This window comes from Microtus oregoni, unplaced genomic scaffold (genome assembly GCF_018167655.1).
Source record: "Microtus oregoni isolate MIOR12 unplaced genomic scaffold, Mior012 000029F_ref0000214, whole genome shotgun sequence".
Classification (NCBI taxonomy): Eukaryota; Metazoa; Chordata; class Mammalia; order Rodentia; family Cricetidae; genus Microtus; species Microtus oregoni.
In genome coordinates this window covers 19811801-19836897 of record NW_024543088.1, presented here as the reverse complement: position 1 = coordinate 19836897, position 25097 = coordinate 19811801, and the positions used below count along the sequence as shown (strand labels likewise).

Sequence of the window (25097 nt, the reverse complement as noted above, 5' to 3'; positions counted from 1 at the left end):
TCACGGGAATCAAGCCAAACCAACCAGCGCGCCAGGGAAGGCCTCCGGAGGAGGAGGAGATGGATCAGCTTGCGGAGCAGGACAAGGTTTCTTAAAATGGGAGCAGAGCCACGGGATGGTGGGTGGGGCTCCCGGGGATGGGGCGTGATTAGGGCGTGACCTTGGGGCATGGCTGGCCGAAGGTACTTAAGCCTCCTGGGCGCGCGTATTGGCTCCGCCATGGCTCTAAGGCGCGTGTTCCTTCTGCGCTCAGTGATACCTCGTGTCGCCAGTCTCTCAACCGAGACGCAGGCCCGTGAGCAGCCCGCTGCGAACCCAGGGGTTGTGCGGGCATGGGGCGCGGCCGAAGCTGTGCGGCGGCCTGTGCCAGTCGTGGACTTCGACAACACGCAGGAGGCGTACCGCAGTCGGCGGAGCTGGGAACTGGTGCGCAACCTGCTAGTGCTGCGCCTGTGTGCGTCGCCGGTGCTGCTAGCGCACCACGAGAAGGTGCGCGGGTGGGGTGGACAGGCGGACAGCAGCGGCGGGGGGACATCGGCGCGGCCAGCGGGTTTCAGAGTTTGAAAGTGTCAGGCAGAACCACTCAAGCGTGGCCTGAAGCTGGGCAGGCAAGAAAGGGGGCCGTTTCACCTCGTGAAGTTTCCTACTTGTAGTCACTACCAATTAGAAAGAAAGGCTGATAGTGTTTAAGATTGTACTGTGTGTAGGAATTCAGCCGTCACCCGTGATAAATCTGGTATCCTCCATGCAGCTCCAAGTTTGTCATGCTTAAAGGGCTTATCTAGGCTAGGACCCCAGAATTCCACAAGTGTGACCAGCCACTCCAAACACAGGTACTCTGAACAGTTTTGGGATATAGGTCAAACTCCCAACTTTTTCTCTTTCGTGTTTAAATTTATTATAAATACAGTTGAAGAGCCTGGATTCAAAAACTTCTGATCCTTCTGCCTGCACCTCCCAAGTGCTCTGATTACAGGCAGGAGGGTACCTCATCTCTACCTGTGTTCCAGACAGCTTTGGTCTGCCGGCTGCGGGCACCAACTGGAGTGTAGTGTAGAAGCTGGAGGTTCTCGGAGACTAGAAAACAGGCAACTTTAAACTGCAACATGGTAGCTTTGAGGAAAGCTTTCCTTTGGGGGAAAGCGGAGCCAGTCTTGAAGGGTTAGTGATAAGTTATCTCAAGGTGGCCTTTGATGTTTGAAAGGATACAGATCTGGAAGATATCTCAAAGAGGGTAGTGAGTCTGGAGGAGCTGGAGCCACACTTACAACTTAGCTGAGGCCACAGCAGGGTAGGAGGTGAGTCATACCTCACAACCATGTTGAGACAGAATTGAAGTGCTGCCGGAAGCCCCTGGAAGAACTTGATTGTAAGCATTGGAGCCTAGGAGTAAAAGAAAGACTCTCATCTGAGTGTGGGAGGCCAGGTATGTTTGTGGTAGGCAGGGTCATAATGCACCGAATAACGCCCAGTGGAGAAGAGGGGTACATAGGAAAAGGAGCCCTAGCAGGGGAAAGCAAGGGCCAAGGGCAGCTGGATGGGATCTGCCAGTGGTGCCAGCACTTCAGCTAGGAGGGAGGATGCGGCAAGCTGGGCAGCAATGACTTGAAAAGAGTGGTTAACTACCTGCAGAGCAGGGATTGGCCCATCCCCTCGGGTATCGTAGGTGACTGCGTTTGCTTTGGGGACAGGATGAGCAGCAGTTTCTGCTTCACCCCCGAGTCTCTATGAGCTGCCCAGCTGAGAGGCAGTGTCCCCTGGGGGCCTGAGGGTTGGTTCTAAGGAGGGTGAGTCCTGGGTGTCAATCGGGGTACTGTGGGTGACCAGGGGGAGGGCCAGTCACCTCCTCTGGCTCTCTGGTGCCTGCTCTGGGTAGTGCTGAAGCCTTGGGGTGTGGTATGGGTTCCTGGAGGAAGCAGCAAGTCCCACCCCCACCCTGGCTCCACCTGTCCAGGCTGTGCCCTGGGAGCCTGCCTCTGAGATCTGTGCTATCACTGCTTGTGGCCCCAGGGCCTGGTGTTGAAGAAAATGGTTCGGAGCCAGGCCCCGAGCTCTGTTTCCCAGATTCTAGTCTAATGGGCTGGACTAAGAACAATCGACCCAGGCCTTGCGGCTTTGACACTCTAGATGGGGCAGTGGGCAACCAGACTTGTTCTGAGGAGCTGAGATTGGGACTGCTGCCTAGGATTGGAGCCCTGTTGGGGACCATGAAACAGCCTATTTTACATCAAGCCTATTTGACATCTGTGTAGCCCTGGCTGTCTTGGAACTCACTGTCTAGACCAGGCTGGCTTTGAACTCTGAGATCAGCTTGCCACTGCCTTCCGAATGCTGGGATTAAAGGCATGTGCCACCACACCAGGTAGGCTATCTCTTTTTGATTGTGAGCCCAAGATGAAGAGATTGGGTGCAAATTATAGTGATTCTCTGGGGCCAAAGCAGAGAATTGGTTTTACTGTCATCATTTCCTGGACATTGTTTGAGACGTCTTTGTGTGTGAGCAAGAATGCATGTATGGCAGCCCAAGGGTACACTTGGGTGTGCTTCCTCAGTGCTGTCCATTTCTTAAATTTGCTTTAATATTTATTCATTATGTGTGTGTAGGTATGTGAGCACTCATGTACCATAGTACATATGCGAAAGCCAGGGAACAATTTTTGGGAGTTGATTCTCTCCTTTTACCATCAGGTCATCAGGCTTGGCAGCAAATGCCTTTACCCAATGAACCATCTTACTGGCCTTTCCCCTGCTACTTTATTTTTTGTCTGGTTCTTTTTTTTTTTTTTTTTTTTTTTTGAGATATGGTTTCTTCGTGTAGCCCTAGCTGCCTGGAACTTGTTCTGTAGACCAGGCTGGCCTCGAACACACAGACCCACCCATCTCTGCCTCCCAAGTGCTGGGATTAAAGGTATGTATTACTAGGCCAGGCTTCCCTGCCCTACTTTTAAAACGTGTGTTTGAGCCAGCTCCTCAGTATGCAGCCCTGACTGTCTTGAAACTCACAACATGGACCAGAGCTCTGCCTCTCTCTGCCTCCTGCATTTTGGGACTGAAGGAGTTTGCCATCATGTCTGCCTGCCCTGGTTAAGACAGGTTTTTAGAATAGGGTGGCTGACCAGTGAGCTCTGGGAAATTGGCTGTCTCTGCCTCCCTTGGGCTGGGATCAAATTCAAGGCAAGCACTTTATAACCAGCCACCTCTCCAGTCGTTTTTCCTTGCGAGATGAGGTCTTGTTTTATAGCCGAGGCTGGCCTTGAACTCCTGATCCTCTGTAGTTCAGCCTCAAGTGCTGCGTTACAGAAGTGTGTTACCACGCCTGGCTTGCTTTACTGTCTCTATCACTGGTACAAATTTGTAAACTTTCAAAGGTTCTACTCACCTGGATAGTACTAGTGCTGCCCTGAGCTCAGGTGGTGACATCCCAGGACATAAGTGACATTGAGACGGATTTGAAATGGTGGCTTGGCTTTAATGGCGCCAACCCTGTCTGTGTGTGTTCACCATTCTCAGTGACCAGGGTGGGACTGGTCACCTACGACTGCCTTAGGTGGCCATTCCTTCATCTACCCCTCCCATGGAAAGCATCTCAGGATCTATATATTTATATAGATTTAATTAGAGATTATAACTCTCTTGATGAAAGAACAAAATGCAGAAATCCCAGGTCCTGCATGGAGGCTGCGTGTTGTCTAGCAGCGTCTCAGGAGCCCACATGCAGTGACAGGGCCCCGATGGGGTAGTGTTTGACTTGTGAATGCTTAGACTACTAGTGACTGCCCGCATAGGAAAGGGCTCATTGTCCATGGGGCTTGAGGAACCTCAGGCTTTTCCTTCCTTAGAGCTGAGGTGGGTGGGCAGGAGTAGACACAGGCTCTTCTACAGGTGTGTGTGTGTGTGTGTGTGTGTGTGTGTGTGTGTGTGTGTTTGCTGCTAGGCACCTGGGGTCTGCTTGTCACCACTTCTTACTGCCTTAGCTCATCCCCTTGCTTGCCCTTTCACCTTCTTGCCTTGCTGAGCACCCTCGTTCCTCCAAAGGCTCCTCATCCCTGTCCACAATACTGGCTGTCAGTCTGCCTTAATTATGCCAGGAGCGACCTGCTGCTCCTTTCCCTTGGGTGTCTCTCACGAAGTCCGCTTCCTTCTCTTTCTCCCTATGTGTTTAAGGAATGCTTACAGTAATGTGAGATGGAGTGATATACGACAGAAAAAGTGGCTGGTTGCATTTAGCCATCTTCCTCGGGGCGCATCCGCCAGCATATCCAGTCATCCCTGGATGAGACTGTGGAGCAGACTCCCGTTTCTTGGTGTCTGGCAGACAGACCTCTCTCCAGCCGTTTGAATTTTGTGTGTGGCCACTGCTCAGCAGCTATTGGAGGGCCTCACATCAAGCCCTGTTCTGCCGGGTTAGAACAAGAGGGCAAATCACTGTGAGAGATCATTCCAGAGAGTTATTTCTGTGCCGCCCCCATGACCACTAAATGTCACAGAAATGTCGATTGTTGTCCCTGGAGAGACTGGCTGGAACCCCCTTTCCCCACAAAGGGGTGATCAGGCAATCCTCTGTGCCCTGGGGTGATGCATGAGCCAGCCCCCTTGGGGAAGAGTCCTAAGGGAAGCAATGTGCTCAGAGCTTCATAGAGCCAGCAGCTTGAGAAGGAACACCTTGGTTCTCCCATGCCGCCCTGGATCAGGAAGCAGCCTTTTCCAAGTGGTTTCTATAAAACACGCACAGCACGGTGTGGCACTGGGGTGAAGTGGGGAGGGGTCTCTCAGGGATGGAGTCAGACGGCTGGACAGCTGCTTCCCTTTGCCTTCCAGTTGCTCCATGTCACCAGGAAGCTTCTGGGGCAGAGGATGTTCGACAAACTAATGAAGATGACCTTCTATGGCCATTTTGTGGCTGGCGAGGACCAGGAGTCTATCAGGCCTCTGATCCAGCACAACAAAGCCTTCGGCGTCGGCTCCATCCTGGACTATGGAATAGAGGAAGATCTGAGCCCTGAGGAGGCAGAGCGCACGGAGATGGAGTAAGGCCTGCCTTTCCAGTGTGGCAAGGCACGGGAGTAGCCCTGCAGTGCACCAGACTCTGGGTTTCGGCCTCAGCTAGGTGGTGGCCAAGACGGGGACGGCCTTTGACCTGATTGCCAGCTGTGCTTAGAGTTCTTGCTTCCTGAGGCGAGAGTACTGTGCTTTTGTGGGCCTCTATCAGAGGAGGGTTGAGAGCTAGATCTGCAGAGCGGCTCTCGGTCATGTCTGACTCATCACTTAGTACTGAGTGTAGGATGTAGTTTCACATTTTGAGTGACTGAAAAATATCAGAACAAGAACTATATTTTGTGATACAAAATGATATAAAATTCAGATTGCCTTTGCAGTTTGCAAGGGTAGAGTGGTATAAGCGTGTAGCCTCTAAGCCTGGGACTTAGCCACTCACAGAGACATTTGTGGTGCCCTGGCTTCCTGGTCTGCTACAGGCTCTTTCCAAGGATTCCTGACTGCAAGTTCCAACTAGTCCTCAGATAGTTTGTTAATCTACAGATGGCTGTGCCTGCAGGGTGTAGACCTTTGCAGACTGGGTCTAGGCAGGCACTCATGGTCAGGAGAAAGGCAGCAGGCAGCAGTGTGGTGTGATGGGCAGCCTGGAGTCTCCTGCTGGCACCGACTTGCTGTGAGTAGAAAGCACAGCTCAGACTGTCCTCTTGGCAGCAGGACAGAGTGGCCTTATTCTGCCCCCTGGGGTGGCGGCTGGCTCACTGGAGGCCTGTGCAAAACCGGCCTTTCTCTGCAAAGCGCTGCTGCCTGTGACTCCTTAAGAGGCCCTTGTTTGGATTTTGGGTCCCAAGCCTCTGGCTGCAGCTGCTCCACACATGTGAAGCTCAGGACAGGCCCTGTCAGGCCTTTGACTTTACCCTACTCCTCCCCAGGTGGCTAACGGGAGGAGTTGGGTAAAGGCAGTCATGTGAGGCTGCTGGCCCAGAGAACAGAATGTCCGAGCCTGGCCTCAGCCCCTGCCTTGTGATTGGCCATTCTGAAGGCGGGGTGACCCAGCCCCAGCATCCCCTGTGAACCTCACTGATGCCTGGGGATTTGGCTGTGGGCCTTTACTGAGACTGCTGTTGAATAACCAAATGGATTCCGTGGCCTCAGCCTAGATAGCATGAGCACTAAGTGCTCTCACCCAAGGCGGCCTTGCTGTGAGACTGAGTGGCCGGTGTGCGCACCCTGCTTGTTTGCAGAATCATTGGTTGCTCAGCTTGTCCCAGCTGCTTGTCCCACAGGATCTCTGCTTGGGCTCCAGGACATCAGAAATAGACGTTTCCTGACCCAACAGTGTCCACCCTCCGATGCCAACAGTGGCAGGGATACGGGCCCAGCTCTGCTGCCTGTGTCTGTGCCTTCAAAGGCCTGCCCGCCTTCTGCTCACAGCCTTAGATGACAGGTGAAATGCCACGCTGACAGTGGCCGGAGTGAAATGGGGAGCCGGCAGGCTCTACATGTCACCTTCCCGCAGGGAGAAGAACTCACAGGGCCCACGGGTTGCACCTGATAGGGAGTGAGTGGCCGCACAGACCCGGAGGCCTGTCCCCAGCTAATGAAAGAAGGCATTAAAAGCTTGGAGACCAGACCACCTAAACTGTGGGCTGTGGGCTATGCCAACAACCTTCCCATCAGGGGTCATTAAGGAGCCGAGTCTCCCTCCTTGACAGGGTTTCTGCTCAGGGAATCACGGGCCTTCCTCTGCACTGACAGCCCTCAGGGGACTTTTGTCGGGTTGTACCTCAGACTGCTTGCTCTTCTGGAACCCATATCCTCCAGGGACCTTGGCTCTCTGCCTCTGAGGGCAGGTGACACCTGGGGACTGCCTGCCTCCTCATTACAAACTCAGGACATTGTTACCAGATGGCATTTCACCCTCTTGTTACATATTGTCAGCGTAAGGTAGATGGAGCAGAGCTGTCTAGCTTCTGTCCTTTGAGCTGTGGCCTCATGGACTGAGGGTGCTCCAGGCACCCAAGGATATGGCCTGCCCCCCCCCCATTGTTTCTGGCTCAAATCAGATAAGGGCCCTGGGATAGGAGAGGAGGGCCCAGGGCAAGGCTTCTTGGCATGTTGCTTGGTGGCCCAGATTTGCTCAGAGAGCAGTGAGGTTCCTGGATGACTCAGTTTCATTGCCGGGAAACCTGGAAGGCACTGCTGCCTGTGCTAGGGAAGAGGAGTTCTCTGCCCTGCAATGTGCCTCAGCACCGTGCCCTGTGGAGGACTTGTCTCTGAGTATGATGGGGACCTGGCAGATTTTCAGTTAGGTGATTTTAAGGTCTCATTTGCATCTTCTAAGAAAACTTTTGATGGCTATTAGGAAAATGGGCCTAAGAGTCTTAGCGGGGGTTGGGCCATAGGGTGGGAGTAGCTGGGTGTATGGGACTCTGTCCTGGAGACACAGATGTTAGGGCTGCAGGCCAGAGCAAGCATTGTTGCTGGGTTGGAGGAGCCCTTTGTACAAGGTGGCTCACACCACTGCTCCTCTCCTTGCCTGACCTCATCAGTAAGGAAGGCTCGACCTATAGGAAGCCTGGACATACTCTCCCTCACCCAGCTGGTCATGCCAGGCCCAGGAAGGGCTGGGTTAACCCAGGTTGGTCTGTTTCCTTGAGCCAGCCCTCCTTCAGGTTCATGGTTTGGTCCAAGGCTCAGCTGCCTCCTGGTGACCTGACCTCTGCTTTTGCCTCTGTCCTACAGGTCGTGCACCTCTGAAGCAGAGAGAGACAGCAGCGGTGAGTTTAGGAATGGGTACTCTTCACGCTAACATAGTCTGCTGGCCCCAGAGACACCTGGACTTCAGGCCTGGGCCAGCCTTTGGGCAAGGGACAAGGCCAGAGACTGCCTCCTGTGGCCAGAGCTACGGTCCTGGCTCTGCATGCCTGACCTGAGAGTCCCTGGTGAGATGCAGGCTCTTTGTATTTGTTTGTTTGTTTTTCGAGACAGGGTTTCTCTGTGTTGCTTTGGACCCAGTCCTGGAACTAGCTCTTGTAGACCAGGCTGGCCTCAAACTCACAGAGATCTGCCTGCCTGTGCCTCCCGAGTGCTGGGATTAAAGCGTGTGCCACCACTGCCTGGCCAAAGCTCTTTGTAGTTTCAACAGCTCTTCCAGGAAGGCTCAGTCTCCTTGGCCTTTGGTAGGCCGCAGTCCAAGTCTTTGTGATGGAGTCTCTATTTTCCTGGCCTGATTTACTGCATCATGAGATTTAGCAAGGGGTACCCAAGTAGGAAGGGCAAGCAGGACTGTCAGGAGGGCAGCTTCAGGATGCTCAGCAAGGCCTATTTGGAGCCCATCTTGAGGGTCATAGCTCTGGGATGTCAGCTTATGCTAGGATGGGCAGGGAGTTGAAGGTGAAGTTATGACATCTCTAATAAGCCATGAATTTATCTTCCCAGGCACAAATAAGAGGGAGAAGCAGTATCAGGTCCACCCTGCCTTTGGAGACCGCAGAGATGGTGTCATCAGTGCCCGCACTTACTTCTATGCCAATGAAGCCAAATGTGACAACTACATGGAGAACTTACTGAAATGCATCGAGGCCTCAGGTGGGGTCCCCTGCTTTGGTAGCTGCAAGCTAGAGCCTTGGACTTGTGGAGGATGTTAGGGCTGGAGTGAGCGGTTATGCTCGGACCTGGAGGGACTGAGATGCAGTCCTGACAGCTCCTGGCGGCACCTCCTGACAAGTCCATGCACCTGTGCATGTTCCTGCCCAGGGGCTGCACCTGCATATGGTGTCCTGATACTGAGTTCTGCAATCCCCACCCCTCAGGTTGAGGGCCAGTTTTGGGAGCTGATGACACATTTCCTGTGACTGCCAACTCCTCCATGGTATGAGGATTGAGGATGGGGAGGCCAGTTAAGCCATGGGGTCTCAGTGGTCCTGCTGGTGTGCTAGTGGGTCCCATACCTTTATTGCACTTTTCAGGGTGGGATAGTCGTGAGCAGTTGCCTCCCGGACCAGGGCGGCCTGTGTAGTCATTGCACTCTGGCATTTTGGTGAGGGGCATCTGCTTGTTTCCCGATTGTTCTCCCTGGAGTTGTGTGCCTCAGCCCCTACTCCATGCCCATTTCTGTGCTCTGGACCCATACATGAATGGCCTATAGTGCTGAAGGCATTAGGAAGAAACTGAGCCAGGGATGGCGCCAGCAATGTGCAGACCTCTCTGGCTTCTTTGCCCAGTGTCTTCTCAGTACAAAGGCTGTTTCACCAGCCCTTCCCACCTCTGTAGCAAGGCCCTCGGAGCAGCCATGTGCAAGGGGGTTCAGAGGACTGGGTATCACTATGGGTAGGAACTGGCTGAAGGACTGGTCTTAAAGATCAGGTGCACCTGGTCCCTCTGACCCAGACATCCATCTTCTTGGAGACACTCGTGACTCTTCCTTTGGCTTCTGACAGGTGGTGCCAGTAATGATGGTTTCTCAGCCATTAAGCTCACAGCCCTGGGGAGACCACAGTTTCTGGTAAGTGGTGACACATCCGATCTGCAGAGGCTTTGAGACCCTTGGGCTACCATGTGCACTGAAAGGCTTCAGGCATGCTCAGATGGGTAGCTGTGCTCTGGGGCTACAGAGGTGGCCCCGGGGCTGGCTGGAGGAGCTGGGCACGTGCTGCAGTGGGGCTCACACCTGCACTGGCAGCTGCAGTTCTCAGACGTGCTGACCAGGTGGAGACGGTTCTTTCATCAAATGGCTGCAGAGCAGGGACAGGCCGGGCGTGCTGCCGTGGACACGAAGCTGGAGGTGGTGGTGCTCCAGGTGAGCGGCCCTTCTTCCCCTGGAACCGTACAGTGGTCTAAGGTGGGGTCTTGGAGATGCTGAGCGTAGCTGAGGTAGTAGGGAGGAGGAGGAAGGGAAGCCGGGCTGCGGTAGGAATTGTGAACGGCTCTACTGTCTACAAAGAGTATGGTTGGGAGGGTAGGAAGTTGGCTCAGCAGATAGCGGATGTGGGAAATGGCAAAGATGGAAAAGGCACCACAGCCAGCTGGGACTAGAAATGGGGCCTGAAATGAGTCCTGCTGTCACAAATGACATGATGCTGTCAAACAGACCCATGGTGGGGATGGGTGCTGCGGATAGTGAGAGATGGCAGTACTGACTCTGCCTTCTCAATTCCCAAGGAAAGCATCGCAAAGATGGGCATCGCGTCCAGGGCTGAGATCGAGGGGTGGTTCACACCGGAGACGCTGGGGGTGTCTGGGTAAGAGCTTACATCCACCCGGTATAGTCGTGGTCTCAGCTGAGCCCCAGTGACTTCTATTTCTGGTCACCTCCCAGGAAAGGATGAACCGTGGGAATGACAGTGTCAAGGGAACTGCTTCCTGACATTACTGAATGGGAGTGTAGAGCAAGACGGGAGTCCCTGGGATAGGCAGCAGGGACAGAGGCTGGGATTAATGTCACCAGGAGCCCCCGTCAAGTCAGGTGGTACTCGGGCGGCCCAGCACATTAGCTCTCCAGCCTCCTGAGGCGAGGTCTGCGTTCTGCCTGGCCTTGTATCCTCGGCTCTTCCTTGAGCCTGACTTGGCCATGGAATTCTCTGTATACTTTTTGTGTTTTGATTGCTACTGATGCATTGCAAAAATAGTTATGCTTTGGTTTTAATTTTCTTTTGTAATTGAGAGCAGTATTTAGTTTTTTAAAACAAACATTGGGTGGGTTTTGTGAAGGCCGAGTTTGGAAGTAGCCTCTTGAGGGATGGGCTGGTGTGTCAGATCCCCAAACAACCCCAGTACCTGGGGGTAAAGCCAGGTGGTTGACCCAGAATTTCTGGCTGCTTGCTCTGCTGATGTACCTCATCCCTTAGCACTGTGGACTTGCTGGACTGGAACAGCCTCATTGACAGCAGGACCCAGCTCTCCAGGCACCTGGTGGTCCCCAATGTACAGGTACCCCCCAATTCCATGTGTCTGCTCACCCAGGGGACTCACTGTGACTAAGTGTCATTCTTTCTGACCCCACCACAAAGACAAACCCAGTGTCCACAGTGCTCCGTGGGACGGGGACCCTCGTGGACCTTTGCACACAAGGAGAGGATGGGTGTCTTGAGAGAAGGTCCACTTATGTGTCAGGTCACCACAAGTCTTTAGAGCCAAACACGGCTCATCTGGGGTCTCCTGGTTACTTGTACTTAGAGGTTGGCAGGGCCAGCAGGTCATAGAGGTGCTCTGCTCACATGCATGGAAGGTGATGTTGGCTGTCATCTGGGCTTTTTTCCCAAACATGGTGGCTAGGTTCCCAGAGTGAGTGTCCCCTGAGATGAAGGCCAGGCAGAAGTGCATCGAATTTTGCAGCCTGGCCTTAGAAGTGAGTTGTTCGTGTGGCCTGTATTCAGGGGGAAAGAGAGGTGGAACCCCACCTGCTCTGGGTTCTGAAGGAGGAATAGCAGTAGCAGCCGAGGAAGGCGCCCTGCAGGTGTTTCTTCTGTGGTGTTCCCAGCCCCTGAGACTGGGGGCCCAACCCAAACTTTGAGCCACTGTCCTGGAACCTCAGGGTGCAGTGTGTTCACAGAGTCTCCGCTCCAAGGTCACCGACAGACTTTGGCACACGGTGTTTGTGCTCAGTGAAGGGAGGCTGCTGAGATCTGTGAAAGGATGGCTCATTAGCATTGCAGGAGCATCCCCGGCCGTGGCTGCAGACCTCTGTGCTGTATGGGGTTTCTGGGTCCAGCCTGCCAGTTCTCATCATCAGTCCATTGCTGGCTGGCTGGCTCCTTGAAAGCCACATTTTGGTCCCACGCTGCAAGTTGGGAAGTACCCCATAACCACGGCCCCTCCTCTCGAGCCTTTTCTATCCCCCGGGAGCCTTCTGGTTGGCTGGAGTCTAGCTTCCCTTCCTTTGCCTTTCTTTTCATGGCTCCCTATTGATCTCAGGATCGAAGGCCGGGCATAGAAATAAGTTTCTTGGGGTACAAGCCTGGGCCTGGTGCTGCTTATTTGGGAAAGCTTTCCTCACGTGTAGACATGAGCTGGCTGGCACTCGGTTCAGGGCATGTTGTCATTGGATCTAACTGGTTTAAGGGAAGGTGCTGGGAGGTGGTCTCTCTGGTCCCTGAAGGGGCAGGAGGATGGGCAGAAGACAGCATTGCTGAGGGGTGAGGTGACTGGCCTCAAGGTGGAGCACTGTGGCCCACAGTGGTCTGACTTCTGCTGTACCTCGCAGACAGGCCAGCTGGAGCCCCTGCTGTCACGGTTCACTGAGGAGGAGGAGCAGCAGATGAAGAGGATGCTGCAAAGAATGGACGTGCTGGCCAAGGTGTGAGCAGCTGTGTGCTGGGGGAGGATGGATGTGCTGGCTAACTTGTGAGCAGATCTGTGTGTGTGTGTATAGAGCAGATCTGTGTGTGTATATGTGTGTAAGTGTGTGTTGTGTTGGGGGAGGATGGATGTGTTGGCCAAGGTGTGAGCAGCCCTACCTGTGTTGTGGGGTACAGAGCACCTGAGCAGAGGGAGGGCATCATCAACCGTCAACCACAGATTCTCCCCTATGCATCACTCAGAAAGCCAGAGAGGCAGGCGTGCGGCTGATGATAGATGCTGAGCAGAGCTACTTCCAGCCGGCCATCAGCCGCCTGACCCTGGAGATGCAGCGCAGGTTCAATGTGGATCAGCCACTCATCTTCAACACATTCCAGTGCTACCTCAAGGTACAGTCATTCACCTCCTGCCGAAGCTCTCAAGGCAGTGTGCCCCACCACCCTGCAGGGATATGCCTTTCTGTGGAGCTATGCAGTATCTGTTTGGCCCTGCTTTGTGTAGAGGCCAGAGCAGCACAGATAAAGGAATGGGCGGGCTACTAACCCTAGACCGGGGTCAACTATGTAGGAAACAGGCCCTGCCCAGTGGCCACAGCTGGGCTTGCAGGAGAGGTTGGGCTGGTGCCAGGTACAAAGGAGGAACAAGGCTGCCTGGAGCCTGTCCAGGATCCAAGAGTGTATGTGTGGTCTGGCGAGTGACTCCGTGGACACACTTGCTCTGCAAGCCTGCCAACCTGAGTTTGATCCCCAGATCCCATGGTGAACGGAGAGAGACAGTTTCTTCTCTAAGTTTCCCCTGACTTCCACATGTGCACTGTGGTGCCCCGCAAATCATCTTCCCACAGTCATAACACAAAATGCAAGGAGCTCTTTCAGAGTGTGCCAGGTTCCTCTGAAGAGTCATAGCTGACTATCCTATTAGTAGCACAGGGCCCTCTTGAATTTGAAAAAAAAATCACTATACTCTCCTAGAAGATTTGACAGGGTTAAAGAAGTAGACCTGGGAGCCCAGAAAAACCCCAAGCCCAACCCCTCAGCCCAAGGTGGCTAAGTTGCTGGGCACCCAGAGACATGGTGTGTATGGGAGCAGTCCCAGACAGGTGGCAGTTTGCTCCTAACTGGCCAACCTGACTCTGAAATACACAGTAACTCCAGGCATCTGGGTTGACACCCACAGGGCCATCTCAGGTTACAGAGAGGAGACTATTGATGGCCTCTGTCACCTTTCTTTGGGGGTGGAAGTTGGAGGCTCAGCTTCATCCACATCTGTCTCGCAGATCCTCTGGCTGGCCTGGGCACTTTAACCTGAGATACAGAGGAAGTAGGCTGTCCTAGTGTTGCCACCAGAGTGGCTCCCTGTGACTTTTGAGCTTGGCCTTGCAGGAGGCCTATGACAATGTGACCATGGATATGGAACTGGCTCACCGTGAAGGCTGGTGTTTTGGGGCCAAGCTGGTACGTGGCGCATACATGGCCCAAGAGCGTGCCAGGGCTGTGGAGATCGGCTATGAGGACCCCATTAACCCTACATATGAGGCCACCAATGTCATGTACCACAGGTGAGAGGGCTTTCTGTGCTTTCTTGCAAGAGAACCTTGGCCCTGAGTCTGATGACATTCAGGCAGAACCAGTTTCTGGAGGGCAAAGGTGCTATTTCTGCTACTGTCATATTCTTCCAAAGCATCAAATCTTTCCTCTCTTGAATATGGATAAACACTGGCCTCTATGCCCCCAGTTGGCGTCTGCTGACACTTAGGACAACTTCACAGCACATGTGGTAGAGTGCTTGCTTAACATGCCTGAAGCCCTGGGTTTGAACCCCAGCACCACAAAAATCAGGCATGATTTGTAGACACTTTTAACCTCAGCACTCGGGAGGAGAAAGCAGGAAGGGCAGTAGTTGAAAGTCATCCTTGGCCTCAAAGTGAGTTTGAAATCAGCCAGGGATGTTTGAGATGAGAGAAGGGAAGAGAGAGAGATTCACCCAGGTGCCTGGCTTGCCCCATGTGGCTGGCTCAGCCGTCTGCTTTCTAGCTCAGGTGGCAATCAGCGACAGTGGCACACCTGTTCTTTCTGCTGTTGATCGCTGGAACTCTGTGTGGTGTGCAGTTGTTCTGTGCGCTATGGAGAATGATCTATGGTAGCCGTGCTTTCAGTTTTGGATGAGTTTACTAAGCATAGAGCAAGCAAAAGTAAAAGAATAACTGGAGAGAGGCAGCAGAGAGTAAACATCACCAAGTCCTGGGCTCACAATGACAAGCAGACAGCTGGAATAGCCCAATCAAGAGAGCAAACAAAAGGTACAGCAAAGTGGGGGCAAACACACAGCCGCTCTCTCTGCAGGACCAGCTTTTCGCCTTTTCCACTGTAAACGCTTTCTATTGAGAGATAAACGTTGTCAACTTCTTTTGGATTTTTAACTTCTAGCTGCTAAGGACATCCTATTTTTAACACCCTTAGCCATTGCTCTTCCCTCTCATGGTGACAGAACCGAGGGGCTAGCCTTACATAAAGGGGGGGGGTTAGAGGACTTCAGAACAAAATATGCTTTGATCTGGAGTGTGGGGACAACCCCACGTCTACAGCCAGCATCTCAGTGGGTTCAAACAGCACCGACAGCTTACCTACATAACCTGTATTACCAAGTGCATGCAGTCCAGCGTCACCCCCCCCCCCCGGGCTGTGCTTGCCTATTGCAAACCTGATGCTGTCTCCTTAGGCTCCCGCACCTTCCTGTTCCATCTCAAGGGTCTGCCGCACATCTAGACAGTGCCATATGCCAATGTTTACACTGCGCACTCTGTCCCCTATGTCAACACAGTAACCAGGACAGGACACCCAAGGGTGTTGTGTTCAGACTCCATGGCCTCTCCTGGATATCGTTAACGGACTCACTGAACATCCTATCCCCCTCTGCTGTATGCACGTGTAGTCACAGGACACAGCTGGGGCATGTTCCTAGAAATTGACGTATGGGGTCAAAGAGCATATGTGCTGTCCAGGCGGGCAGTGCCCTTGGCGATACCACTGAGACTGGTGCTCAGGGATACCCACGCTGAGGCCTCCGCTTCCTTTTATTTCCTGAAGAGCCAGGAGTCTGCTATAGGGCTCCTGCCCAGAAGCAAAGCCACAGGTTCAAACAGGCCCTGCTAGGTCTGGTGGGATGCTGTAGGCCCTGCTAGGTCTGGTGGGATGCTGTAGGCCCTGCTAGGTCTGGTGGGATGCTGTAGGCCCTGCTAGGTCTGGTGGGATGCTGTAGGCCCTGCTAGAGCTCTGGTGGGATGCTGTAGGCCCTGCTAGCTCTGGTGGGATGCTGTTGGCCCTCCCTTTTCACAGAGCACTACTGCTGGGGAGATGTGAACAAATGTCTGTTCACCCAGCTAGGACACCAACGATGGATTGATGCCATCCAAATCAAGTTTGGTCAACCAAAGGATTTATTTATATTGGCGTTACTTACAGGATTAGGGGTGGGTGACTCAAAGGCAGTGGCATCAGTGAAAAGCCCGTTCCAACTCAATGGAAGCTGCATCCCTGGGGCTCCCTGAACAGCTTGCAGGCAGCTTCGTGGAGTTGCTTACTGCTTTTTTTTTTTAATATTTATTTATTTATTTATTAAGTATACAATATTCTGTCTACATATATGCCTGCAGGCCAGAAGAGGGCACCAGATCTTATTACAGATGGTTGTGAGCCACCATGTGGTTGCTGGGAATTGAACTCAGGACCTTTGGAAGAGCAGGCAATGACATTTACCCTAGGAACTCACTGCACCAGTACAGGAAACCCAAACAGTGACAGATTTGCAGGCCCCTCCCACTGCTTACTGCTTTTTTAACCATGGGAGGGGCCTGCAAATCTGTCACTGTTTGGGTTTCCTGCACTGGTGCAGTGAGTTCCTAGGGTAAATGTCCTTTTCTTCTGAATTCCAGGCAGGAATGTTTCACATACACCAGCTAGGGAAGCCAGATGCTGCCCTCCTTTCTGAGACTCTGGCCCTGGTCCAGCTCCAACTGTGGCCGCCTCAGAGAATCCAGTTTGCTGGGCGACTCTGGGTCCTGCAAAACCACTTTCCTCTGCAGAGCCAAGAGGGGTTAAGGTGGTGGTTGGCCGGAGCCAAGCTTAGGTAGGACTGTCCTTGTCCCAGGTGCCTTAACTATGTTCTTGAGAAGCTGAAACACAGCCCTAAGGCAGAGGTGATGGTGGCTTCCCACAATGAGGACACAGTGCGCTTCACCCTCTGCAGGTAGGTCCTGCCAGCCTGACTTGGAGGTTTCTTGATGGCTTGTGGGTGGCAGGTGACGCAGGGCTGAGAGAATGCATGGGACCTGTTAGGTGCTGCTGAGTGTTTGGGGGTGGTAACATGGAATGAGCAGGCACAGCCTCACCTTCCACTCAAGTGAAGTAGCCAGGGAAGTGACTTCCAAGTGCTTGACATGCAAGCATGAGGACTGTAGTTTGATTCACAGACCCTATGCAAGAGAGCTGGGTGTGGGGCTAAGAACTTGCAACTCCAGCACTAGGGAGGCAGACACGGGAGGATTAGCCAAACTGTTAGGCCTTGGGATGATGAGACTCTCAAAAACCAGTGGATGGCTACTGAGGAACAATGTCCAATGGTCCTCTGGCCACATGGATGTACATACATGAAAACTAAGCATACATACATAAAATGCAATGTAATCCACAATTATATCTGTAAATTTTCTAGCAGCCATGTTAAAAATGAAGTCATCTCAATTTTTTTTTTTGAGCCTTCAACATGATAGCTGTAGCATATACATCTCACTTTCCATTCAGACCAAAACAACAGCTGTGCAGCCAGCAAAGGAGAATGGAGCAGGGCTGGGTATCAGTCACTGCAGCAAGGCTCAGAGTGCCACAGGGCACTGCAGGTGGAGGAGCGTGGCAGAGGCACTGGACTGGGAAAAGCAAGTCTGTTGCCCAGGCCTTCCCTGTGGGCAGGGAAGTTGTACTAGGAAGACCTAGGTAGCTAGAGCAGAGCTCACATCCCTGCCCCACCCCACAGAGACTGGCTAGAACGTAGGTGAAGGGAAAAAGAGGGGCTCAGAGATGTGTCAGCGTGCCTATGTCCTGGTTTGGGTCCTTACCAGCCTGCCCCCCTTCACAGGATGGAGGAGTTGGGCCTGCATCCTGATGATGGCCAGGTGTGCTTCGGACAGTTGCTGGGGATGTGCGATCAAATTAGCTTCCCACTAGGTGAGCTGGGTTGTCCTGGGCTTGTGCAGGGGTGCGGGAGGCACTGTGTTGTGCATGGACACTCATGGCTCTGTGTGTGTATGCAGGCCAGGCAGGATTTCCTGTGTACAAGTATGTACCCTATGGTCCTGTGATGGAGGTGCTGCCCTACCTGTCCCGCCGAGCCCTGGAGAACAGCAGCATCATGAAGGGTGCTCAGCGAGAGAGGCAGCTGCTATGGCAGGAGCTCCACAGGCGGCTGCGCACCGGCAACCTCTTCCATCACCCGGCCTAGTCACTCAGCAACCACCCTCACACCTACTCCACTCAACCTGTTACCTCTGGGACCTTAGGCAAGGCACAGCTTTGGGTGGCCTTGGGTTCCTTAGCCCAACATACCCTGATAGGGTTCATCTTTTAATGTCAAATCTTTGAGGTACTGAGGTGGGGATTACCCTTTGGGACTTCCTGCACCTCCAGGAGCAGACACTCAGCCAGAGCCTGAGAGCTCCTCCACTAACTAGTGGCAACTGATCACCTCTGCAGGCTACAGAGCTAGGGACAGAAGCCTGTTTAGTCAATAAATCACGCTGTAACTGAGAGCCATCACCTTTCTTAGTACCTGAACATGAAGTCAGCTCTGAGCAGCATAGGGACTGGCCTGGATGGAACATTACCTGTAGTTGCCAGAGGCCATTCCAATCCAGACACTGGGGCCACTGCTGCCTGGCCACAATGACACCCAGCTGCTTGCATTCCACATCCCGACCCATGGGTGTGGAAGAGTGCAGGCAACACACAGATGCCGAGGCCCAGCTCCCTTCAACCCTTCCTGCCCCTCTGTGCCCCTCACTCCAGTAAGTCAAGCTCTAGCTGGCTCTGGCAGGTCCCCCGTCACCTGCTAAACTCTCTAGTTTCACTCAGCAGTTTGGAGGTGAGTTCTTATGCCTTAACTGGGGTGACCTGGTTAGGCAAAAATGACAATGAAAGGCATAAGGGCTTGGGTGGGTATCCCATAAAGCCACTGCCATATGGTGGCTGCCACTTTGCTGGCTCCACCATGGCCAGAGCCACTAGGAAAGGATCCTAGCTAGCATGGACACAAACCATGTGCTGGGGTCTTTATTTTTCTAGGCCATACCAGAACAAGGCAAAACCAAGCCTGGAGGAAATGTGGGTATACCCAAAGGGAAGGTGCTAGAACCAACAGTCCCACTCAACCCTCAGTCACGGAGCCTTCACACGATGCCATTCCTGCTGCTTGGACCCCTCCCCACACCTGAACGGAGGATGGCAGCAGGTGCAGTCTCTGTCTCATCAGCGTCTCCTAGCAAAGATCACACCTGGTGGCAGCTGGGCATCCAGTTGCTCCCGGAAGCGTTCCGGCACCAGTAACAAGGCGGTCACTAGGCATCCGCCAGCCATTCTAGGCAATGAAGGACAGCAGGGACCCTCGCCCCTCACTTGGTCACAGGGCTGCCTTTCCTACTTGGCAGCCTCTCTGCTGCAGCTTCCTGATGAGTTCCAATAGGTTCATCTGCAGTGTCAGCTCCTGAAATGTAAAAAGAGGGCCAGTCCAATGGCTCATGCCCTTCTGTCTTGGTCTAAGACATACAAGGGCCTAGAAGATGCTAGGTAGTAAGGCTAAGGGGAAGCTGGCTAGAGCAAGGCAGAGGGAGAATCTGGGCTGGGGCACCTAGTAGGGCCAGCAGTCTCTAATTGGCTTCTTTAGAGTGGTTGGAGGGGGTTAGCATGCAGGAGGTGGGCAGGCGCCTGCAAAGCTGGACAGGTGGGCATTCCCTCCATGCCCTTCCCAGGGCCTTCCACCTCGCCTCTGCCTACCACCAATGCTAAGCTTCACTAGGACTCCAGGGACTCGATGTATTGACATGTCTGTAATCCCTGTGCTCTAATTAGAAGCCACGGCAGGAGGACCTCAAGTTCAAGGCCAGAGTGAGCAGTGTAGCAGACCCTGTCTCCAAAAATAAGTAAATAAATAAAAATAAAACAAGCAATACACTACCCTCCACCTACAGAAAAGGAGACCAAAACAAATAAAAACCAAACTCCAGACAGAACAGAACTTTCAGGGGCCAGGGGCGATGGCTGTGACAGGGTTGGCCTAGGTGCTGACCTGAGGATTTGTGGTCACGTAGAAACCAGCTACTCCTGCCTTCTCCAGTGTGCTCTGCTGGTCGGCAACCTTCCGGTCCAGTTCCAGGACAATCTTACGGTCCATTGTCTGCTGTTCCTCCCGGATTCGATGCTCCATGGCCTGCAATGACTTGAGTAAGGGTGGCTCCTGCTCGGGCTTCTGCCCAAGGATGCCTCAAACATCCCTGCCTGCTACTTCCTCCTGCTGTGGCTCAGCAGAGGGGCTCCATAAGGCTACCCAACAGTCCCAGCTAGAAATGCATCTGCCCACCACCTTCAATCCTGACACCATGGCTTGTTGGCTTCCTGTGGGTCTCCATGGTAACGCAGGCCTCTTCCTGACTGCTTTTGCCATCCCACCATTCCACTTCATCACCCTGACTCTGACTGCCTCATACAGGCTCAGGCCAGAGATGCTTAAATGGAGGAACAAGGGAGTGACAGGCAGGTTGTGACTCTCCTCTCAACTAGAGCACACCTTAGTCCCCATGGAGAAAAGTCATGAAATAGACCTCATCAAACCTCCAACAAGCCATGAGCTCAGCTTATAAACTACCCTCAGCCCCTCCACTGAGATAGCCGGGCTCAGCTATCCTGTCCCAGTTCCTACCTCCAGCTCACGCTGCTGGGCTGCCTGGAGCACTGGCAAGTTGTGGGGCCGGCAGGTCTGCTGGGCTTCCAGATGCTTCTGCCTTAGGGCCTGCCTGAGCACTAGGAGGGAAGAAGAGCTGTCAGCAGGGGTAGGTGCTGGGAAGAGAGGCAGCCCAAAGCTGGGTTAGAGGCCTCGTCTGAGAAGCCCTTCACCTCTAGAGTGCTAAGAGGCCTGCATGTATGGCAGGTATGGCAATGAACTCGGAGCACAGTATACCCAGGGCAGGGACAAGAGGCAGACAGGTGCCTGTGGCAGGTGGCTGCTGGACTCAGGTGACAGTTCTAGCTGTGCTATCTTGGATGTCTTCAATAGGATGTCATTGTAGGACACCTACTAAAGTATTACAGAGCCAAAAGCCCAGAAGAGGAGGAAGAGGCTCTGTCTGTCAGCAGTGCAGCTGTGTCAAACCAAGCTTGGTGCCGCCCTACAGGAAAGCAGAGCAGCCCTGCTCAGCAGCCAGAGGAGGTGAAGGATGTGTGCAGGCCCATCCTGTACGCCAACAGGGTCCTGCACTGGGAAGTCTATTGCTTTACCCACTACCAGCAAGCAAAGTGCCGGGTTCCTGATAAACTGGCACACACATATAGACACGTACAAACTACCTGCTCTGATGGGGGCATGGGACGGTAAGGAATTGCAATCACACCAGTGTGGCTGGCTGGTTGGCCCTGAAAAAAACTCAAAAGCTAACACTCTTATTCCGAGAAGAGGGTCACAAGACAGCTCTATTCAGGAAGGTTCCTGAGGTCCCCTTGACTCCAATAGTGTCTGCAGTACCTAGTTCTCAGCATTTTGTATGTACCTCAATAATACCATGTATCATTGCTTGAAAATGAAGGCCACCTCAACATAACTCCATCAACACAAGGGGAAAGAACGGTGGCCTAATTATCTGGTTGCAATGAACACGAAGGAGACAGGCTTGGGGCAATGGGTATATGCACCAATACATCATCTCCTCCAGTCTGTTCAGCCCAGCTGCTCAAAGTCTCACCCAGGTCCCGTGGTGGCGAACACCCTTAATCCCAGCACTTGAGAGGCAGATCTCTGTGAGTCTTAGGCCAGCCTGGTCTACAGAGCTAGTTCCAGAACAGCCAGTGCTGTTACACAGAGAAACCCTGTCTCAAAGGAAAAAGAAGTTATCTTATGTGGGATGGTGGTGACACACACCTTTAATCCTAGTGCTCGGGTGGATCTCTGTGAGTTCAAGGTCAGCCTGCTCTAAAGAGCCAGTCCCAGGACAGGCTTCAAAGAAACAACAACAACAACAACAACAACAACAAAAAACCCGTCTCAAAAAACCAAAAGAAAAAATACAAAACAAAAAAAGTCCCAGGTCAATTTCCAGATTCCACTCTGGCTACCTGCTCAGGAGGGACCTCAACATGGTAATGACCAAGGAAAGCAAGGTGGCCCATCCCAGTCAGCACCTTCTGGATCTGGCTAAAGGCAGCAGAGGTTTACAGTGCCAGGTGCACCAGAGCCTGGTCCAAGTCTTCTGAAAACAAATCAAATAAAAGGGCTCTGTAGAATAAAGACCAATTCCAGATCAGGTCGAAGAGTGAATGCAGGAAGAATGATGGATATAAGAGGAGCAGCCAGGCGAAGCCTCCTCCTGTCACACACGGCAACTAGAACACTGAGAACAATTAGCAAAGCAGGGCCTGGCCCAGACGTGGAATCCCAGCACTGGAGAGGCTGAGGCAGGAAGACTGCCAGTTCTAGACTACACCGTCTCAGAAAACCAAAAAGGAAGAGAAGAGAATGAATTGAGTCATGCACTTTAGACTTGTGAACGGGATACACCTATCTATCAAAACATTTTAAAGGCACAGCCACTCCAACATTGGGTGACCAAATAAAACTCTTGGAAAACTGAAGAGACTTCTCAATATATTCTGAGGCCAGCATGACCTTCATACCCACAAAATAATACAAGAAAATTACAAGGTTGTTGTCTATCAGGAATAAAGACAAAACTCCTAAGATTTTCATGAATCAAATTCAACAGACAAGGATGGGAGGTGACTCAGTGAGTGAAGTCAGAAGCTGGGCGCAGCAGCGTGCTCTGTGAGAGGTTGATTCCTACAGCTCATTGGCCAGCCACATACTCTAATCAGTGAGCTCCACATTTGGTGTCTCAAAAATAAGGTGGAGGGACACAGAAACACATTCAGTGCTGTGCTGGCTAGTTTTATATCAACTTGACATAAGCTAAAGTCATTAGAGAGAAGAAACCTTGGTTAAGAAAATGTCTCCAAGATCGGGCTACACAGAGAAATCTGTGTGTGTGTGTGTGTGTGTGTGTGTGTGTGTGTGTGTGTGTAGGATCGGGCTGTAGGTAAACCTGTAAAACATTTTTTATTATTTATTTATTTTTAGAGGCAGGGTACAGGATTTCTCTGTAGCTTTGGATCCTGTCCTGGAACTAGCTCTTGTAGACCAGGCTGGTCTTGAACTCACAGAGATCTGCCTGACTCTGCCTCCCTAGTGCAGGAATTAAAGGTGTGTACCACCACTGCCCAGCTTGTATGGCAGTTCTTAATTAGTGATTGATTGGGGAGGGCCAAGTTCATTGAAGGTGGTGCCACCTCTGGTGCCACCAGAACCTACTGGTCCTGGATTCTATAAGAAAGCAGACTGAACAAGCCACGGGGAGCAAGTCAGTAAGCAGCACCCCTCCATGGCCTCTACATCAGTTCTTGCCTCCAGGATCCTGCCCTGTTTGAGCTCCTGTCCTGACCTCCTTCAGTGATAAACAGTTATGTTGAAGTATAAGACAAATAAATCCTTTCCTCAAGTTGCTTTTGGTCACAGTGTTTCATCACAGCAATAGTAATCCTACCTAGGATATCATACCTACCTCTGGATTCCACAAGCATGGGCAACAAGTGCACACATATATGTGTACACACCCCCATGAACACTACACATACACACACAATTAAATAACAACATACATAAAAGAAAAATACATCATAACCATACAGGATGCATTCCCAGAATGCAGTGCATGTCAGGAATTTAGAAATCATTACCACTCACTATACTAACAGAAAAATCACCTAATCATCTCTGTAGGAATTGGAAAAGGTTTTAACAAAATCCAACACACATTTCTAATGGGGAAATTCTGTCTGGCAGCACAGGCTATCCCAGAAAGGCAGGGAATGTTTGCATGTAGATTTAACTTAATCTAGAGAACTTGCTTAGCATGTGAGAGGCCATGGGTTCAGTCCTCAGTAACAAAATCCAAAGCAATTCACAAAGCCCAAAGATCTATTGTGAAGTATCAGTGGAGATCACAGAGACATAGTCACACTATGCTTTCAACTTTCCTAAAATGTGTGGCCCGAGTCAAGCTTGGAGCGAGGAAAAAGAAAGGAAGCCCTGATGGTACAACGGGCGCAGCCTAGCAAAATTTATAGGAAGGAAGGGGTTTCCTTTTTTTTTTTTTTTTTTTTTTTTGGAACTAGCTCTTGTAGACCAGGCTGGCATCAAACTCACAGAGATCTGCTTGCCTCTGCCTCCTGATTGCTGGGATTAAAGGCGTGCGCCACCACCGCCCAGCTAGGTGTTCTATGCAGACACCAGAGACCTATCAAACCTGAGATTCGAATGGAAAGGTGCTCTGAATAACGCATTATCTAACCAGTACGACAGAGCTGTCAACAGACCTACAGTCAGCGAGGTCATCCTGTCTGAGGGGACCTGGGGAACGCAAGTAAGAAGTTCCTGAGTAGCTTGCCAAAAGAGCCAGCCCAGGCTCTGCACACCTGACTGCCCACGCGAGGCTCCTACGCCCAGAGCCACCCTGGGAAGGTTCCGTCGCCGCCTCCTCCCTTTCCCCCCTCGGGCACCTCGGTGTTCGTTCTGCAGCCGCAGTCGCTGGTTGTACAGGCTCTTCTCGGTGAGATGCTGGATCTCCAGAAGCCCCTGCACGATCTCGAACACGGTGCCGTCGAGCAGCGCCAGAGCCAAGTCGCTGAGCGTTGTGTAGGACAGGCGCTGCTGAAAGGAGCTGCAGGCAGATCTCTGGGTGAGGGCGGTAGCGACCCCGGGCCCCCCTGCCCCGCCTCGTTCCCGGCTCCCGTCCCAGCCCCAGTCCCCGGCTCGGTCCCCCGTTACAGCTCCCGCCCCCGGCTCGGTCCCCAGTTCCAGCTCCCGCCCCCGGCTCGGTCCCCCGTCCCAGCTCCGGGCCCCGGCTCGGTCTCCCATCCCAGACCCCGCCTCCGGCTCAGTGCCCCGGTCCCCCGCCGCGGCCCTCGCTCCCGGCCTCTCGCCCCAGCCCTCGCCTCGGTACCCCAACCGCGACCTCCGTCCCGCCCCCGCCCCGGTACCGACCCCCGGCCCAGCCCCCGCTCACCTGGGCAGCTCCTTGACCAGGCTCTGCAGCGCTGACAGCAGCTGGTAGTGCCGCTCCTGCTGTCGGGCCCGGTCGGCCGCCTCATCCCCGGCGGCCGCGTAGCGGTCCATAGCACGGCCGGCCACCCGCCGCCCCCCAATCTGCTTCTTCTGGCTCCCCGGCGCGCCCCGCCCTCTTACGTCAAACGCCGGCGCGGATGACGCATGCGCCCCGCCCCTCCAGTCAGTGTGGGCTCTCAGATTCCTGCGTCACGCACAATAATACTCGCCCCTCCCCTCCTGGGACTCCTAGACGCTCTTTGTTTGAGGGTGAGTTGGGGTTGGCCTGGCGCTCGCTGGGTTCCAGACTTTGGAGGTGTTCGCCCAGGCCTCTGCAGCCTGATGTTTTAAGAAAGCGGATCCGGACAGCACGGAGTGTGCGCGGACTCAGGCCTCTG

At 53.0% G+C, this 25097-nt stretch overlaps 2 protein-coding genes across 2 annotated transcripts; one reads left to right on the top strand and one right to left on the bottom strand.

Annotated features, from left to right (window-relative positions):
• The first annotated feature begins 219 nt into the window (after nt 1-219).
• On the top strand, nt 220-18091 carry LOC121465009 (proline dehydrogenase 1, mitochondrial). The gene is made up of 14 exons (XM_041678168.1): nt 220-489; nt 4819-5027; nt 7738-7772; nt 8434-8583; nt 9435-9499; nt 9677-9793; nt 10156-10235; nt 10842-10923; nt 12197-12289; nt 12534-12680; nt 13674-13849; nt 16438-16536; nt 17422-17510; nt 17597-18091. The coding sequence occupies exons 1-14, from the start codon at nt 220-222 to the stop codon at nt 17782-17784; spliced, it is 1800 nt and encodes a 599-aa protein (XP_041534102.1). The 3' UTR covers nt 17785-18091.
• A 505-nt stretch (nt 18092-18596) lies between these two features.
• On the bottom strand, nt 18597-24845 carry LOC121465010 (protein DGCR6). The gene is made up of 5 exons (XM_041678169.1): nt 24662-24845; nt 24156-24316; nt 20254-20354; nt 19624-19764; nt 18597-19041 (listed from the first exon to the last, which is right to left on the bottom strand). The coding sequence occupies exons 1-5, from the start codon at nt 24769-24771 to the stop codon at nt 18958-18960; spliced, it is 597 nt and encodes a 198-aa protein (XP_041534103.1). The 5' UTR covers nt 24772-24845; the 3' UTR covers nt 18597-18957.
• Nucleotides 24846-25097: the final 252 nt, after the last annotated feature.

Coding starts and splice junctions, on each gene's coding strand:
- LOC121465009 (XM_041678168.1), top strand. CDS start 220: ATGGCTCTAAGGCGCGTGTTCCTTCTGCGCTCAGTGATACCTCGTGTC. Junction 490..4,818: donor TGCTAGCGCACCACGAGAAG/GTGCGCGGGTGG, acceptor TTTGCCTTCCAG/TTGCTCCATGTCACCAGGAA. Junction 7,773..8,433: donor AGCAGAGAGAGACAGCAGCG/GTGAGTTTAGGA, acceptor TTATCTTCCCAG/GCACAAATAAGAGGGAGAAG.
- LOC121465010 (XM_041678169.1), bottom strand. CDS start 24,771: ATGGACCGCTACGCGGCCGCCGGGGATGAGGCGGCCGACCGGGCCCGA. Junction 19,765..20,253: donor CCCAGCAGCGTGAGCTGGAG/GTAGGAACTGGG, acceptor AAGTCATTGCAG/GCCATGGAGCATCGAATCCG. Junction 19,042..19,623: donor ACGTGACCACAAATCCTCAG/GTCAGCACCTAG, acceptor TTTACATTTCAG/GAGCTGACACTGCAGATGAA.